Source organism: Saccostrea echinata, unplaced genomic scaffold (genome assembly GCF_033153115.1).
Source record: "Saccostrea echinata isolate AGI-Se365-2 ecotype Australia unplaced genomic scaffold, CSIRO_AGI_Sech_v1 ptg000016l, whole genome shotgun sequence".
Classification (NCBI taxonomy): domain Eukaryota; kingdom Metazoa; phylum Mollusca; class Bivalvia; order Ostreida; family Ostreidae; genus Saccostrea; species Saccostrea echinata.
In genome coordinates, this window is record NW_026889765.1 from 16,424,549 (window position 1) to 16,445,031 (window position 20,483).

General features: G+C 31.1%; 2 protein-coding genes across 2 annotated transcripts; both read right to left on the bottom strand.

The window, feature by feature from the left end:
- Positions 1 to 205: 205 nt before the first annotated feature.
- Positions 206 to 3,135, bottom strand: LOC133188514 (uncharacterized). The gene is made up of 3 exons (XM_061323982.1): positions 3,093 to 3,135; positions 1,467 to 1,637; positions 206 to 547 (listed from the first exon to the last, which is right to left on the bottom strand). Exons 1-3 carry the CDS (start codon positions 3,133 to 3,135, stop codon positions 240 to 242), a joined length of 522 nt encoding a protein of 173 aa, XP_061179966.1. The 3' UTR covers positions 206 to 239.
- Positions 3,136 to 8,624: 5,489 nt separating this feature from the next.
- LOC133188525 (dromaiocalcin-2-like) lies at positions 8,625 to 9,817 on the bottom strand (the record flags this gene model as incomplete). Its single annotated transcript, XM_061323994.1, has 2 exons — positions 8,625 to 8,907; positions 9,643 to 9,817. Coding segments are annotated over 2 exons (420 nt in total), but the record flags the coding sequence as incomplete, so codon positions are not given.
- Positions 9,818 to 20,483: the final 10,666 nt, after the last annotated feature.

A 20,483-nucleotide genomic window follows, 5' to 3' on the forward strand; every position in this document is an offset into this window, starting at 1 on the left:
AATGGATAAATTGTATTCCTACCCATCTTCTACGCAAATAATGATAAAAATAATAATAATAACCAAAGGACTTAGGAAGAGCCCTCGTAATATTTTGTCTCTTCATCAAATGAGTTTAAGATAAAATTGAATAAAAATTTTAGAATACGATGTGAATAATATGTGGAAAAAAGGTACAAGAGTAAAAAAAATTCAACAACGAAGATTTCAAGTTTAAATTGCATGTATTTATTTCATAGTTATTTATTACGAACCATTCCCACCCCAAGATTGGCAATTCCCAAAAGCGGCGAACGACATTGTCTTTCACAGATGTACCCCATTCTCGGTGACGGACGGGGAGCCACATATCCCCACTGAAAATCACTTTTGAAAATAACAGCATAGTTAACGACGGTCGACTGTGGAACGCCCCGAAGAAGACCAGCAGAACTGATTCTAGGCAGAGGTCGAGGAAAATTATTATATATCATCCTCGAGTTATCTGCCCATCTCCATCTGCCGTTTGTAGATTTTCCGCCAATAAACCAACCATCACCATAATTACCTGTTTAAAAAATATATTCACAATTGAAACTTATTGATAAAATTTTCTTTCATTTCATTACCTACATGTATTTAATGCAATTAATTTGAGCTATTTTTACAAAACAGTTATTTAAGGTCTCTTTGCAAATTTACATTTCAAAAATCATCACTTTAGATATTAACAAAAAGAGAAAAAAAAATTTCACGAACATTATGAATTTTTAGTTTCTTTGAAAATACCACGATACGCATAAATTTGAAACATAGCCTCAAGGAAACATGGACTCAGTGTATGAAAAGGTCAATAGTAGATATAGGCGGTGGGATAAGGAGAGCCACACCCCTACTTTTCTTAGCCTGCAGCCGAGAAGAATACTTTGTCCTCAAAAAACTGCGCAGGGTGATTATTGTTTCGCCGCCTACCTCCAGGTTAATTTTCAAAAGCTTTCATTTTCCGATTATTTCTTTAATTCATTACAAATTTAATTGAATCACCATGATATTTTAATTACGTATTAAATTAACTTTATACTCTGTATTTTTGGCAGAGCTCGCGATTTTCACCATAGAAATTAATGGAGAACGGCAAATATTTTTAAAACGTTCCCCGTGAAACAAAAGTTCCTTTTTACAGGTATTACAATTTGCTATTTACCAATTAAATTCACATCTAACCTATTGTAATTTTATGGGAGAGGGTGAGTTGGGTAACGTTTTTACAATAAAATACATTGAAAATGATCATTTTATGACCGATAAAACCTTTTTCTAACATATTTTATTATGTAATAAAACACAAATGGATTTGGCTGCAGGTAGTGCCTATATAAGCCCTCTCCTCTACGACCAATTTCAAATGATGAACAATTGCAAACTTTACTACATTCATCAGACATATTTGTCTCATTCGATTCCATAAATCAAATAAAGACTCTTACTACACTCCTCCCTCAGAAATGTTTTGACAATATTATCCTCCCTTCTGTTATTGATTTTCACCAAGTCCCAGCCTCGACCGAGTCTCCGGCATGCAGCACGTGCTTGCTCCCAAGAACGCACGCGACTGCTATAATCAAAGATACGAAATCGACTAGCCCCAATGGTAGTGTCTACAAAAAAAAAAGAAAGGTTAGAGCATAAAACTAATTGAAACATGTCTAGTTTAACTCGTGCATTTAAACTATTGCAAAATACGTAGTCGAATGCTTGCTTGTAACTTTGCATATATAATACACTTTGGTACGTTTAACCAAATTAAGATAAAGAGTAACAGTAATTTAAACTTTAACTTTATTATCTTTTGATGTTGACAAGATGAAATGATTTGTAAAAATGGTTTGAGAAATGATTGTCAGTTTAATGTTAGAATTATGCATTTAGAGATGAACATTATAAGACTTGCTTAAGACTTAAGATTTTTTATCTGATCTATAACTTTTGGGGCTGGTACATCCTAAAATAATTCTATTCTGGTTGTAATGTTCTATTTGATTGGATAAAAAATAGTTTATATAAAATAATATATATTGCCTACGTCAAAATATATGAATCAATTATCTTTTGCATATATTTAAACTTTGTAAATCTCATTTCCATTATTTTAAAAAAAATATATATTGTCTTATTTTCTTCACTTAATTGTAGAAATGAGGAAGCTTCTCTTAGGACCCCCTTTTAGTCCTGTGAATATCTGAAAAATCAAAACTGCTCAGTTTTAGTTGATAATGCAGTAAATAAATGCATTATGACGTCGTGAATTGAGTCATTTTTCCTATATCCTAAAAATAACTTCAAAAATAGGCAATAATTCGATCTGTTCTGTCAACATTTCAAATAAAGCAATACCTCTGATCCAAAATGTGCAATTATGAAGGTCAGTGTTTGCTCTGCTCCTGATGTGTATTGTTTGAATGAACTATGAGCTTGACTACTGTTCGTTCTCTCCACATTTCATATAAAATTATTGAAAAAATTATAAAGCATGCTTTAGTTTTTGGATCGAGGGGTGTGTTCATATTTTCATTCTTTGCTGAAGGAACTCAAATATAAATTTTTCTGAAAAATCTAAAAACATTGCAATTTCAAAAAGCCTGTTTTTCAATTTTTGAAATGGGAAATAGGGTTTTAGTCAGTTGATTGCTATTTGAACAGGGCCGTTATATGCATAAAATGAAATTAGTTCTTTAATTATATGGAATTTGTTACCCAAATTATATAAATATAACTTGAGTTTGAACAGTTTGACCACCCTTTGCGGTTTCGAAAGCTTAAATTGCCTCAACCCGGGATATGCTCCTTGTTCAAGTCATTAGTTAAGTTATTGATATCCCTACCCCCACCGAACTTACAGGGTTTATTGGCATGTTGCAATTTTAAAAATAAACGTTGTCTAATTGGACCACACTTACATGGATAATGAAATCTAACCGTCTTATTCTAAGATATTCTAAGACATCACGAAAGCTTTGTAAATGAATAAAGAAACATTAACCATCCTACGAGGTATTTTATTTATGTGATTTCTTAATATGTTTTAGATTTTTTTTATCGATTTTGAAACTTACCGATTACAAACAAAGTCAGCAAAACTACGAGGAAAGCTTTCATCTGTCAATTAAAAAGAAAAATAGGCATTTTAAATTTCAGAAGGCAATGCTCTGAAAAATTTCGGGTAATATACTTGTATTCCGAGATAGAATTTTACTAAAGTGGGACTACGAGGGGTGATCAAAAAGTTCGCGAACTATCTCTATATTTACAAAACCACAACTCAGATCAGAATGAAATTGGCACACAAATAGTGAAAACATTCTATAAATAGAAGATGTTACGTAATGTTTTGGTTCATGTTTATGACGTCACAATGTGAAAATGACGTCAATATGTAATTTACTTGTGGCGAAAAATGGGTGACTCGATCTTATTCGAGCAAGGAACGGCTGTAAAGTTTAACGTAAATCTTGGAAATTCCTTTGCAGTGGGATATAATAATTTGTAAATGGTTTATGAAGACAAGGGACTTGCAAGGAATTCAATCATAAATTGGATTGATTGTTTAAGTGAAGAAAGGGGGATGGTTGAAAATGGTGTTTGTTCTTGTGCTCAGTGAAAGTATGCAGGGAAAGAGATATGTCTTTAGTTGAGCAATTTGTTACGAAGGATCACCAAGTTACAGTTAGAAAAATAGTTGAATATCTTAACAATAAAATAATAATTAAATCCCTAAAATATCATTTACTTAAGATTTTAAACATATTAGATATGATAAAGAAAACGTGCCCATACTTAATTAACATTTATAAAAACGACGCATCCAAGACAGAGGAGTCGGGTTATGATGGTCACAATGCTCACCCTAGTAAAAGATATCCTTATCCACCCAACCTTTTGTCAAGATTTGGCCATTTGTGACAAATGGACTATTTTGTTATAAAAAATAACCTGCGTGGTAATAAATATAATACTTAGAAAAAATCTGTTGTGAACAGAACGGTAGAGAGCATGTCACGTGATCGCCTTGACAACTTGTTTCGCGCATGGACAGAATGATGGCAGATGCATTAAAATTGGAAGGGACTTCTTTAAAAAATGATACACACATAAATCTAATTTTATTTCTTTTATAAATGTAATTCAATTAGTTCGCAAACTTTCTGATCACCCCTCGTACTTCTGGATAAAACGAAATACAATGCAATTGAGTATCCGTAAAAAATTTAGAGCAATTAAACGAAAAATAATTATACTGAATTGAAACTTTTTTAAAAATATCACCTTCTTTAACCTTTGTTATTTTTTCCAAATATATGAAAAGGATTTAGAAATAAAAATTTAGATTTATGAAGATCATCAACTTAAATAAAATAAAAAGATTAATATAATTATACATAATTTGAAGTGCCTCCAGATATTTAAATCATCACTTAAAATGTAAAATATGTCATTTGAACATTAATAAACAATAAATTCAGATTTCTTGTGGTTTTATTTAAGCGTATTATTAATTCTTTTAAAAGAAAGATTAAATACATAAATGTATTGAGTATAGATACGATACTCTATACCCTTAATGCATGAAAAAATTATACAAAATTATCAATTATATTTTTGCTACTAATGTTAAATAAAAAATGTAATTCAAATTGACTTAATCACGTATGCTTACATATTGGAATTTTTTGCAAAGAGAAAAAATAACACCCTTATCATTTCCCTTTCGAGAACAGTACTACAATCTCTCAGTTGTAAAAGTGAAAATACATGTAATTATTATTTTCATGCAAAAAAACAAATGGCAGATGTTAAAAGAAGAGACATATACAACTTACTTTGTTTTATCTCTGAGTAATTGTATACAAGCATTTCAATTTCTTCCTCGAGTTTATATAGGACCTTTGTTGACAACAATCCCATATGCCCACGTGATCGAAAATCCTGACCATGACAAAATTTGGATTTCAAAAAGCCTAACAATCATTTGTTGACCAATTATGTAAAATTTGTACTTTTACCAACTGCGACTTAGAAATAAAGATAAAAACTGGAAATTTTATTCAAAATCCCTGGATAACTTGTAACCTGTAAATTAAAGATATTGCTAATGCTTTTCATTCATTGAATCTTATCATGACTTAGCACATACTAGAATGAATGTGTTATATGTATGTACATGTAACTTTACACAGCGAAAAGGATAATGTCAAATAAAAAAAGTTCCCATTCCTGTTTTGACTATAAATATTTGTCTAATTGAGTTATTAGGCTACTTTCTTGTAGAAACATGTACTTATGGACAAAAATAATGTATTTATGCGTTAAAGACTTTTCATGAACCGTAAAGTATTTTAGATATACCTCAATCTCTTTAAAGCTTCAACCACTTAACTACGTGTCTAATATCCAATGCATTTCTATAATCCATTTGACATTTTTTTCAATGAAATATGTTCATTTCGTTCAATAAAAATAATTTGGGAAAAAAATTCATTATAAATACGTAAACCATATATCTTCCCACTTTATTTATATTTTCTTTGCATGTTAAGGGAGGGATGAATCTATTTTCAAATTTGCATATTTCTTTTATCATTTACAATTATACATTCACATAATTTGCATTAAAACGAAAAGAAATTCTTTATTTTTTCGGAAAGTCCTCCCGTAAATAAGGAATGAAAGGTCAAATGATAAAAAAAAACTTTAAAAGCGTTATATTCTATGTTATGTAGGAATTCTCTCTATTGTTTAATTATTTATTTTCGAACAATTAAGTGGTTCCTATTTATTTTTTTAATTGAAAACGACAAAAACAGATTTTATTAATTTTTTTTGCAAGTCTTGTAAATGATAATAAAAAAAAATACTGATATTGACCCTTTCCTTTTCATATAATATATTGTATATCAATAATTTTAATAAGAATATTGCTAGATTGAATTGATGCAGTCATTGATGCAGAATTCACTCGAAATTAATTTTGTTCAAAATGTGTTCAAAACTTCTAATAAGTTTGTCACGTATCTCAGGAATTAGAGCATACACGCTACACAGACAGAGGTAAACAAAGTTTTCATTAATATTCATTATCAAAAGACATATTAGAAAATAGGTCATGTCGTTGGGTCGCCCTGAAATGAATGTTTTTTAATACAGAATGGAGATTTATTCATCAGGAGCAATGACAAAGAATTGCTAGGACAGTTATTTATCAAGGAATATGGAAAAATAAGCCATGAAAAAAAAATAAAAAATGGGAATTTGAGAAGCTCTTTAGGGATTGATACTTTATAATTATTTCATCTTCAAGTGGACTATATGGATACATATAATAAACGTAAATATGAATTCATCCTCTAGTGCTCATAAAGCTTCCTACTATTTTGATTTAGGTAGGGTCATACATTAATCTTATACGATGAAAAAGGATGAAGATAACGAATAATAATCGATTTCATAAAAAACAAAAACTACAAACAATACAAATATGTGAACAATAGATAAACACGGACCTCTGGAAATTCAGAATTTGGGATCAAGTGCCTAGGAGGAGTGAGCATCCCTTGTTGACCGATCTTACCAGCTGTGACTCCTATATATTGATCAAGTAGACGGAACATTCCATGGTAAAATTTAGTAGAAAAACAACGGCCTAACAATTTTTATGAAACAAGTCAACCAAAAAACCAGCCAGTGATAGATTATATTTGCTAATTAGGTCATTATTACTAACATAGAATTTACGGAATGCTGACTTAAAATGAGGTTGTTGAAATTCCTGCAACATCAACTTATGTGTGAGTAGCCTGCCTCGGTTTAAAAATTGATTGTACTCAGAGCATTCTCTTGAGTATCGAATGAACTGGGAGACAAAAACACCATACGCAGGTGATAGCGGAATATTACTACATAAATAAGGAAAGTTGACGATTGAGAAGATAATGAGATAGGTTGCCTCCTTCGAAATTGTGAAATTCATGGCCCCTGTGTCAGGGGTTCTAGTGTTAGGCCGGGGCTCTATTGATTATATAGTGAAAATGCATCAATTCATTGAAAATCTTCTTCTTTGCTCATGGGTGATAATAAAACAAACTAGTAAGTGCACAGTGTATGATAAGCAAGGAACACTCTACAAAATTGTGAAATTCATGGCCCCAGGGTCGGCAGTTCTTGTGAAAAGGGGGGCTCTATTACTTATATAGTGAAATTCATAATTTCTTTGAAAATATTTTTTTGTTACTGGTTATAAAGCAAAAAAATAAATAAATAAATGTTTAGTTATGATAAGCAAGAGTGCTTCTTCCAGAGTTATGAGTTTCATGGCCCCTGGCCCAGATGTCCTGATGTAATGGTGGAACTCATTTGATAATAAAGTGAAAATGCATTACTTCTATTAAATAATCCTGTCTGCTCCTTGGTGTTGAGCAGATAAACAAAGTGCATAGTTATGATGTGATGAACAAGGGTGCTTGTTTTAAAGCTTGTGGTCCCAGGGTCATGGGTTCTGATGTTTCATGTTGGGGGGGGGGGGCTTTATTGATAGTATAGTGAAAATTTGTTAATTCTTTGAAAACCTTCAACTAAGTGCATAACTCTCATGACGTGGGTACTACCAAATTTGTGAATTTCCTGACCCTGGGTCATGGGTTTTGGTGTTAGGGTAGACCTGTATTGAAGCTGTAGTGAAAATGCATTATTTCTTTGGAAATCTTCTCTGCTCCTGGGCATATCGGAGGCAAATAGAGTAAGAGTTTTAATAAGCAAGGGTATTTTTACCAGATTTTTGAACGTCTTGACCATTTGGTCAAATGTTCTGATGCTGGCCAGGACTCTTCTAATTTGTATTCTACTGAAATAATTTATTTAGCTTTACATTTACGTTTGCTAATTAATTACTGTAAATAATGTATTTGAAAGGTTAATTGTATAAGAGAATAAAAGAATTTTTATTGTATATTACAAAAAGTACTTTCTTGTTTTAATGATCAGGTAAATAATAGATGAATAAAGCGAGACAAAGATAACTTATCTTATTAAATGTTCTTCAAAGTTCAAGGAAGGCTCTTCTTAGAGGTTATGATGTGGGGTTAAAAATAGTACAGAAACACTAATAGTTTGTTGATAGTCTGCATGGTGGTGATCAATGGGGGAAGATTAAAACTTACTTTATGAGTTGTTATTGAATACTAGACTAACTAATTTGTTGATCCTGATCATCCTATTTCTCTTGATTTTGGGCAACAAAGCTTCTTCTATCAATTTGTTTTATTCTGTTTGGATCCTCTTAATTGTTGTATTATACTCAGGTGACCGTAAAGGTCCTTGGGCCTCTTGATTTTTATTCCGAAAGAAAAGATTAGTGACATTTGATTTAGTCAGAAAGTGCAAACTTTATGTACGGTAGGATAGTATTTTAGTCCTCTCCATCTCCTGGGCAAATTATAAACTTACAAATGTAATAATGAAAAAAGATGCCACTTTTATTCTAAACATTCAAGAATATAAATGAGATATATGTATGAAGATTTGCACAAAATAAAAAAAAAAAAACAATAACGATTTAAAGTTTGAAATTATATGCATTTTATATGCATGGTTATTGAATAAAACTAACATCCCCAACAATATCGGCAATTGCTCAACGACATTGTTTTTCACAAATGTATCCCATTCTTGGTGGCGGACGGGGAGCCACGTATCCCCACAGAAAATCACTTTTGAAAATAACAGCATAATTAACCACGGTTGACTGTGGGCGGCCCAAACCAAAAGCAGGAGAACTGGGTCGAGGAAAATTGTTATAGATCATCCTAGAGTTATCTGCCCACCTCCATCTGCCATTTGTAGATTTTCCGCCAATAAACCAACCATCGCCGTAATTACCTGTTTCAAAAGAAATATATTCAAGATTGAAATTTATTGATGACATTTTCTTTGGTTTCTTCGCCGAAATATGGCTGAAATATTGCCGACTCGGCGTTAAACAATAACAATCAATCAATCAATCTTTGGTTTCATGAAGTATTTAATGTAATTTATTTGTACTAGTTTTTAACAAAAAGTTGATTTTAGTTTTTTCCCTCCAAATTTTTATTTAAAAATTAATCACTGTGGATGGTGCCAAGAAAGCAAAATTTATGGAATATGATGAATCATTTGTTACTTTGAAAACATTAGGAGATGTATCATTTTGAAGCATAGTCAAAGTAACTGAAACACAAACAGATACAGGGTATAAAAAGATCAATAGTACGCAGTGGGAGAAGGAGAGCCCCTCCCCCACCACACCCTACCTTTCCTTAGACTGCAGCTGAGAAGAGTCCTTTGCCGTTAAAAGACTGCGAACTTAAGTACATATATTGTTCCTACGCCCAACGCCAGGTCAATTTTCAAAAGTTTTCATATTCCAATAATTCTTTTAAAGCACATAAATATTTTTTTAGCAATAAAATTCGCTTTTGTATTTTCACGGGGGTCGGGTTATGTTTACAGACCAAAATACATCGAAAATAATCATTTCATAACCATGCAATAACAAATGTAGAACAACTACAGAAGTTTTCTGAATCAGACAATTTTTTTTCATTCGGTTCCATAAACCAAAATAAAGTTTCTTACTACACTCCTCCCTCAGAAATGTTTTGACAATATTATCCTCCCTTCTATTATTAATTTTCACCAAGTCCCAGCCTCGACCGAGTCTGCGGCATGCAGCACGTGCTTGCTCCCACGAACGCACGCGGCTGCTATAATCAAAGATACGAAAACGACTATCCCCACTGGATGTGTCTACAAACAAACAAAAAATTAAAAGGTTATAATAACAGCATAATGTAATTGAAACATATCAAGTTTATCTCTTGCATTTGAACTATTGCAAAATAAGTAGTCGAATGCTTGCTTATAACTCCACATGTATATATACATGTACATTTGTACGTTTAACCAAATGAAGATTAAGAGTAAAAGTAAATTATTATTATTTTTTTTTTTTTTTGTATTTCTTAATGTTGACAAGATGTTATGATTTGGAAAAATGTGTGGAATTATTGTCATTTTAATGTTAAAATTATGCATTTAGAGTTGCATATTAGTAGACTTGCTTATGTTTTTTTTTTATCTGATCTATAACGTTTGGAGCTGGTACATCCCACAAAAATTTATTCTGGTTGTAATGCACTATTTGATTGAATACAAAATAGTTTATATTAAATAATATATGTTGCCTACGTCAAAATATATTAATCAATCCTCTTTTCCTTATATTTAAATTTTGTAAATCTCAGTTCCATTTTTAAAAAGTATATATTGTATCATTTTCTTCACTTAATGGTAGAAATGAGGAAACTTCTCTTAAGACCCTATTTTAGCCCTGTGAATATCGAGAATATCTGAAAAATCAAAACTGCTCAGTTTTAGCTGATAATGCATTAAGTAATTTTTGGATCCTTGATGAAAACATTTCTACTGAAAATTACCATTTTTTTTTTACGCTAGTCAATGTATTATGACATCGAGAATATAGATATTTTTTCCTATATCCTAAAAATAACTTCAAAATAGGCAATAATTTGATCTGCTTCGTCAACGTTTCAAATAGAGCAATACCTCTGATCCAAAATGTGCAATTATGGCACTTGATCCTGCCTCTGATGTGTTCGGATGTCCGTGTTTACTCTGTTCCCGATTTGTATTGTTTAAATGGACTATGAGCTTGAAAACTGTTCGTTATCTCCATATTTCATATATTGAAAAAAAAAATTGTTACTAAAAATGATAAAGCATGCTTTATTTTTTTGGATCGAGGGGTGTGCTCAAAAATGCTCATGTGCTCTTTGCTGAAGGAACTCAAATATACTTTTTTTCTGAAAAATTCCAAAACTTGCAATTTCAAAAAGCCTGTTTTCCCAATGTTTGAAATGGGAAACAGGATGTTAATCAGTTTAACTGGTATTTGAACAGGGCCATTTTATACATTAAATGAACTTAGTTCTTTAATTATAAGGAATTATATAAATATAACTTGGGTTGGAACGTTTTACCACCCTTTGTGATTTCGAAAGCTCAAATGCCTCAACCCATCATATGCTCATATAGCTTGAGTAACTTACTCATTATTTTAGTTATTGTTACCCCTGCCCAGACCGAACTTTCATGACTAATGATCTAGATATTCAGACTATCAGGGTTTATTCGCATATTGCATTACAAAGCAATTTTAAAAATAAACGATCAAAAGTATTTGAAACAGGCGAATCCAATTCCCAAGTAATTATAACCTCTATATTATGCAGTTTAATAGGACCACACTTGCATCGATGATGACATCTATCCGACTTACCTTAAAATGCTGCATATTACGATAGTTTTATAAATGAATAAAGAAAGGCATAAAATGTTGAACTGAATTTCATGAACGTTTATTTAGTATAAATCTTTTCTTTATGCATAGAAAGTTCAGCATTCTACGAGGTAATTTTTGTGATTACCTGATACGTTTTATAACTTCGTGATCGATTTTAAGTGTATCTTTCATTTGTATAATCAATTCTTTGACAAACTTACCGATTATAAACACTGTCAGAAAAATAACAAGGAAAGCCTTCATCTGTAAATTAAAAAAATGAATTTCAAAATTAAGGCAATGCTCTGAAAAATTAAGGGTCATACACTAGTAATGCGAAATATAATTATACAATTGTAATTTTAAAATTGTAATAAAGTGGAACTATTTCTTAGAAAAAAAGTAATTCAATTGATGACCCTAATGTTTTTAGGGCAATTAAACGAAAAATAATTTTTAGTATACTGAATAGGAACTTTTTTTTCAAATACCATCATTTTTAACCTTCGCTATTTTTTCAGAATATATTTTATCTTAAGAAGGAATCTTTAAAAGAATTTAGAGATTAAAATTTTGCTTTATGATATATATATATATATATATATATATATATATATATATATATATATATATATATATATATATATATATATATATATATATATATATATATATATATATATATATATATATATATATATATATATATATATATATATATATATGTCATTTGAACATTAATAAACAATGAATTCAGGTTCATTGTGGTTTGGCGTATTACTATTTTTTTTAAAGAAAGATTATATCAAATACTGAGTATAGATACATGTACTATATATCCCCAATCCACAAAAATATTAATACTATATCAAGATAATTCTAATTATCATTGTAAAATAATAATTGTAATTTAAATTGACTTAATCACATATAAATACATTTGGATTATTTTGAAAAGAAAACATAACATCCTTATCAATTCAGCTGTTTAAAGAAAACACATATATACCTTACTTTGTTTTATCTCTGAGTTGTAGACAAACATTTCAGTATCTACCTTGAGTTTATATAGTACCTATGTTGACAATAACCCCATAGGCGCACGTGATCAAAATCCCGACAATGCCAAAATTTGCATGTCAAAAAAATTAGAATCATTTGTTGACCAGATATCTAGAATTTGTACTTTTTCCAACTGCGACTTAAAACTGGAAATTTAAAGTGGAAATTTCATTCAAAATCCCCGGATAACTTTCAATAACATACATGTAAATTAAAAATGTTGCTAATGCTTTTCATTCATCGTACACGTATATCATCATGACTTTACAGACACTAGAATAAATGTGTTATGCACATTTTAATGCACACAGCTAAAATGATAATGTCAAACAAAAAAACTCACATTCCTATTTGACATTAAATATCTGCATGATTTAATCATTATGTTACGGACAATATTAACAATATGCATCACTTTTCAACTTCTTACGTTGAGGATACATGTATTTTTTTTTAGCTCAGAACTAATCATGAAACAGTATTTAAAAATATTACTAAATCTTTTTAAAGCTTCTTATAGCTAATAAAGGATATACATTGACCATTTCTACATATTAGGCACAATTTTCTATATCTAGCTATTTTTAAATGAATCTCTTTACAATATGATTTAAAATATAGATCCTTTAAAGAACATGTACAGGACCCAATAGTCATTAATTGAGCAATTCTATTTGAAAAAAAGAAACAAAAAAACTAATTTTTCGTAAAAGTAATTTATGAGGGCTAATTGAAGTTCATGGATTACATTGTTTGTTGGTTAATGTATCGGTTTCACTAACGAATTTTCCAGATTTTCATCAGGATTTAATCAAAACAAATTTCGTCATCCTTACAGAAGTGCTATTTCGTTATTTACTGGAAATTTTGCATTAAATACAAAGTTGCACACGCAACACAAACATACACACAATATATGTCTAATTCATTTGACTTTTTGTCAATATTTTGTCAATTCATTCACATTTACATTTACTACATGTACGTAATTTACATATAAAAGAAAACAAATTGTTTATAATTTCGGAAAGTCTTCCTGTAGATAAGAAATAAAAGGTCAATTGATAAAATGCATTGATTATTTATATTCTGAAGGAATTTCACCTATTTTTTAATTATTAATTGTCCAACCTTGAAAAATTAAGTGCTGTATATATATTTTTTTACTGTGAACGACAAAAATAATCTTAATGAATTTATTTTTGCAATAATTATAAAAAAAAAATTAGCTAGATTGACCCTTTTGTTTCATTTTATATATTGTGTCAATGAGAAATAGAGAGAAAATATGTATATATGTGTGTCACTGTGTGTTCACAGTCAACTAAATATATTTTACAGTAATTTTATTAAGACTATTGTTGGATTGAATTGATGCACTCCGTAAAGAATTTATTTGAACTTAATTTTGGTCAATATGTGCTCAGTATCTTAAATTTTTCGATAAGTTTGTCGTGTACCTCGAGAACTAGAGCATACACGGTACATAGACAGAAGTAAACATGGTAAACAAAGTTTTCATTAAAGACGTATTAGAAAATAGGTCATGTCGTAGGGTTGCCCTAAAATTAATGTTTTTCTTTTTACAGAATGTAGATTTATTTAAAAGGAACAAGGACAAAGAATTGCTAGAGCAATCATTTATTAATGATTTTGAAAAAAAATTAAACCTTCTAAAAATGAATTTAAAAAATGGGAATTTGAACAACTCTTTAGGGATTGACAGTTTAATCTTCAAGTGGATAATATGGATACATAAATAAACATATATATGAAATTATCATCTAGTGCTCAAAAAGCTTGTTAAGAGTTTAAATTAGGTAGGGTCTTAAGTGGGAATAAGGCGAAGTGATACCAGTGGCAAACTCCTGCTTAGGAACGTCTTAAGCACAATAAATACGGAAAATAACGCAAATGTTAAAAAACCATGAAATAAACTAACAAAGCGAAGTCTTAGCTAAATAAGGGGATTTAAGTAAGTCAATATAGTTCACTTTTTTTCTAATCTCTCTAGTGTTTCAATACATTTATTGTACATATTTATCAATGAAATATTTACATATAAATACGAGTCCCTTATCGATTATAAGTTAAGTTAGATAAGGTAATTAATTACTTCTGTAAAAATTCTTCTTAATACTTGTATATGAATAAAAAGATTTTGATTATGGCGCAGACACAAAAAGTAAGGTTTGTGATATATTGTCGCCCGGTACATATTGTCCTCCTGTATATATTGCTGTCGGCAATATACGCCTATTCTCATTGCACATATTGTTGTCCATTGGTACAAATTGTCGCTGGCTGAAAAATACACATCAAAAATACACGATCAGTATGTACTGGTCCCAGCTGACAAAGCAGGTAACAACATTGTCTTTGTTTGTAAGGCTCATTATTCTAATTGTATTTTAGAAGAACTGGGATTTAATTCTACAAGTGGCAATCCAACTTACACCCATAGCTCCCTTTCTAAGGAGGAAATTCTTCAAAATCAAATGTCAGTTTTGAATATTTTTAATATTCCCAACAACCAACATGATTTTGAATTACCATATTTATACTGGATTCCGAACTTCGTAAATATCCTTACAAACAGAGATACATAGCGGGTTAAAGTAATTGTTCTACCAAGCCTCTTTCTTTTCTTTTTACTAAAATATTAACAGCAGTGAAGGAGAAACTTCTGGAGCACTGTGCAACAATATATTCGAAAAGTGGTGTAAATCAGATGTGGATACTTAAAAATTCCAAGGAAAGTTTAGAAAATTTAAAATCACAAAAAATTACTAAAACCAGTAATATTAAAACTTATGACTTTTCAACTCTTTATACAACCATTCCTCAGGACAAATTTAAGTTCAGGCTTTTTGACGTCATTGACAGCTGCTTTTTCAATAAAACTGGAACTCGTAAGTTTACTTAAATTGTCACTGGTCATTTGCAAAAGTATTTGTTAAGAACATTCTGAAGTACACACAAGTACTCTGAAGTTGATCTCAAAAATATGCTGGGGTTTCTGATTGACAACCCAGCATTCATATAACATTGAAAAAAAGACTGCGTCAACGATGATTATATAAGTCAAAGTTTAGTTTATGTAAGATTTTGAAAAATTGAGTTCAACGTTGAAATCTTAACGTTGATTCAATGTTGAAAATCAATGTTGATTAGATATGGAAAAAAGATTAATCCAATGTTGTTTTTTTTTGGGGGGGGGGGGGGTGTCATTGCTTATTTAAAGTTTTAATTGTTTTATCAACTAAGATGCCTTCATAATTATATAAAGGAAAACATATATAAATAGAATCTATATTTTAAACATTTCATTAACTTCTATCAATAGATCAGTTTATACAATGAATTGCACAAAAATATATTTTATAAATTAATCATGGTACAAAACTAATCTCAGTGAGATTCGTAGGGACTAAAGTCTTTATCACTACAAAACGTTTCGTTTAAATCCAATAAAATATAAAGTTGTTGATTTTTCATAAAATGTTGTAAAATTCATAGGTATATCCTATTCGTTTAAACCTCCGATGCTGAAGAGTTCCAGCAATAGTCTGCTTCAAATACTTCGAACTATGGTTTATTTCTATAGGAAATAGCAGAAGTACGAAGTATTTGAAGCAGACTATTGCTGGAACTCTTCAGCATCGGAGGTTTAAACGAATAGGATATACCTATGAAAAATCAACAACTTTATATTTTATTGGATTTAGACCTTTTAAAGGTAAGAAACGAAAGTTTTGTAGTGATAGAGACTTAAAAGGATGTCCAAAGGAAAAAGTTGAAGCAGGCAGCTAATTGATTTCAGCCCGTATTGATTGATACAAGTGGTCGAAGTTGGATCAAGAAAACCCGAATCAGTTGGTGTTACACTGTTCTGAGATTTGTTGGGACACCAGACCAAAATCTTTAGTCCCTACGAATCTCGCTGAGATTAGGTACAAAACCTGAACATTTTACAAAAGTTTTGTATTCTCACATGTGGTCAAGGAATAGTTCAATACATGAAAACATTCCAAAATAAGATCTAATTCTCAAATGCACCAGATGTGCACTTCGACAAATTATGTCTCTTCAATGATGCTCATGCCGAAATGTTGGAAATCCAAAATCCGATATTTTTTTAAAAATTGCATTTTTAACTACAGCTTAGTGTAAGAGTCCTAGGTCTTGGAGTCCTGAGGGTAGTGTTGATCTTTGTGGGTGGTGTTGGACTCCTGGGGTGCTGTTGATCTCCTGATTAGTGTTCTTTCCTGGATTATGCTGGTTTTCTGAGTGGACAGAGTGATGCAGCTTTTTAATTGATTACCCCTACAATGTACAATTTGATGTAAAAAATATTTGTATAATGAAATATGTTAAATTTGCCTTCAATCTTATAATCTTTTTATTCCAAAATTATCTTTCAGAGAAAATTGTTCACAAAAACAAAATAAAATGAAGTAAATTGTAAGTGCATCAAGAAACTAAAAAAATGTGAAAAGTTTGTGTTCCATCAAAGCAAAAGTCTTACACATGAATTTCACAACAAAAACTTGTGCAGCAGTTTTTTATTTCATAAAAAAATATTTACAAGTAAAACTCAAATCCAAGACATGAAAAAAATATTAGAGGGGGAAATTACTCTAAAACCTATGATTTACTCACCAAATAAAAAAAAACAAGGGAAATGGACATAGTGGAAAGCAGACGAGAATTCCTGAATCCCCCCCCCAACCTTGAAAAGCTATACAAAGACAGACCCATAAGAATCTGAAAATAAAATTCAGGATTCCTTAAGACCTTACAGACGTGAGAATGGGATGTAAACGGGACTTGGTGTGCAGTGAAAACTGTCCAAAAGCATGAGTGGAAATGGTAGACTTCCCCTTTCAACATGATCAAGTGGTCAACCCCCCCCTTTTTTTTTTACAGAATCCTTGATCCATTTTTGCTATATATCCTAACACTTAACATACCCAAGATGTAATACTCTCAAACTATGAAGATCAATCAACTAAACTATACAATGGAATAGTCTTTAATGTGGTCTTCATGCATTCTTTAAAAAATATTGGACTGAAATTGGCGTCTGTTGGAATTAATAAACATCCATAATCACGATCAATTAAGATAGATAAGAAATCGAGTTATCATTTTTAAAACCTTAAAACAGCTGTATATATAAAATCTTTAAAATTCTCAAAACCAGTCACTGTTATCTTGTCTTTTGAATATTTTCCGGGTTACTGCGCATGCTCTTAATTCGTAACTTGGCGAATTCGTGCTGAATTTTATATTAATCACTGAATTTGTAAAATTCATATATTTACCATCCTTGTTAGTTATAATAGTTATAAATGATATACAGTAGTGCAACTTTGTCAAGTCCAACCTCGTTATGGTCCGACAATGTCATAGTCCGACACTTTTATAGTTCGAATTATCTATCAGCGAAAAGATAGGATTCCCGCTCGGCGATGATCCGACGTTGAATCAATGGTGGCAATTCAACTCAATTTGAATTCAATGTTGAATCAACGTTACAATTTCAACGTTGAAAAGTCAACGTTGAATCAATATTGAATCTAGATTTTTCAACGTCTAAACCCAACTTCAACTAATATTCAACGTTTAAACAACGTTGTGTGCCTGCTGGGAATATCTATGTGATTTTTGGAGACCAGGTCTTTCAATAATCTATTGGAATTCCCATGGGTACCAATTGCGCCCCGTTATTAGCAGACCTATTTTTATATTCATATGAAGAAGAATTTGTTTAAAATCTCTAACTTGAAAGGAAGAAAACACTTGCTGTGGCCTTCAACTCGACATTTAGATACATGTATATCAACGACGTGTGGTCAATTAACAATACTTATTTCCATGCATATATCTACTCAATATATCCTAGTGAGCTTGAAATAAAAGATATCACAAAGTCTGACACATATGTTTCATATTTGGATATTTTACTAGAAAAAAAGACGTAAATAGTAATCTAACAACGAAGCTTTATGATAAACTTGATGACTTTAACTTTTCAATCGTCAACTTTCTTCACTTATGCAGCAATATACCCTTATCACCTGCATATGGGATGTATATCTCTCAGTTGATTCGAAACGCAAGAGCATGCTCTACATATAATCAATTTCTAAAACGAGGTAAGCTATTGACAAACAAGTTGATGAAACAAGAATATCAAGAGTCTCGTTTAAAGTAATCATTTCATAAGTTCTATGGTCGATACAATGACCTTTTCAACAAATACAATCTACCATTAAGTCATATTCTGACTGTCGTTTTTCATACTAATTGTTAGGCCATTATTTACACACTGAATTGTCGACGGATTATTCCGTTTTTCCCGATCATGACAAGGAGCACACGGTGGGTGTGACCGGTCGGAGGGAATACTCACTCCTCCATGGCACCTGACCCCACCTCTTATGTTTTAGAAGTCCGTGTTTGCTCTTCTCCAAAATTCGTATTGTTTAATGGACTTTTTAGCTTGAATACTGTTCGTTATCTCCATACCTTTCAATTGATTGAGGAATATTTCTTTGGTATTGTGAATGTTATTAATGAGTAAACCTCACAGACTTGTCACATAGGCATATTTCAAAAAGAACTTTATAGCGGCTATTGTTTGACTTTCTCTGTATATGATAAAACACATGAATATGCTATAGCAGAGTATTCAATTCGGAAATTATATCTTCAGTTTTCATAAAATTACATGTTGACATTGTCATGTTTAACTTCAATGATATAACTGCAATGAACCATTCTTTTTATCATATATGCAAGTTGCACTTTGAGGAAGGATAAAGATGGAAGGAATGAGAAAGAAGAGATGAATGGTGTAATTAACAAGATTACTTTAAATTAGTCAAAGATACAAAAATCTCTTTTTCTCTCTCTCTCCAACCTCCGTATAACATTCTACAAAACAATACTTTTGTCGACAAAATGTGCAAAGGTTTCCAGCATATATTGTTGCTAGCAATATATGCCAATTTATATGGCCATTTCGTCGTCCATTATGCAGGGAGAGAAAGGAGATTGTTCTGGCACATACTGCCGCCGTTTTCACGATGTATATATTGAACTTGAAATTCTTTTTCACGGTGATGATTCTGATAATTCTACGAGAGAGAGAGAGAGAGAGAGAGAGAGAGAGAGAGAGAGATTTGCACGCACTGATAAGGAAGCATATAGTCCCAAACATTTTTTTCTCAAGAACAACTATGTTATTACCATCTACTCCGACTAATAGATGCGGTATTTTTTGTGTCTGACTTATTTGTAGTGAACTATTTAAAGATTACGATCTAAAGGTAGATATATTCAAAGAATCATGAGAAAATGTTGCTTTCGTGGTAAGTACTCTTAGTACAAATGTATTTTAGTAGTGTCCGAAGAATACAATTACCGAGATACAGTTCAGAACGACACAGCTCAATGAATCCTGGGTTACATTTCTCAAAATTATTATGTATTTGTATTCATTTTTTAGCAAAAACAGCAACAACTTACGGTAACATTTTATTCAGTTGCAAGATAAAGCTATAGGGTTTTGATTAAAAAAAAAAACGTCAAAATATACTTCGAAACAGTAACATATTAATTAACATGAAATATAAAATCACGACAGAGCTTATAGAATGTAACATTCCAGTCTGGCTGTTGAAAAATTAGAATAGACTTTTATACCACCTATAGAATTATTTGAATTTGACTGGAATTTCAGGGACAAACTCGGACGATGTAGTAACCCTATCAATGAAAGCTAGCAAGAATCACAGCATCAAGAATTCCATTACCCTCATTTTAGAGAAGCTGATGACAGGACTTTCTAATCGAACATTATGGAGGCGAGTTTCACGCTATGATATACTAAATATATGTATAATGTAGCAGGGATATTTTTATTTATTAATTAAGATGGACAGGTAGAGTCTATAGGTTTGCAATCATTTTTTTCCGAATTGGGTTCAGTTTAAAGTTTTTCTACGTAAAAGCCATTCTGCTGCTGTTATGAAAACATTGAAAA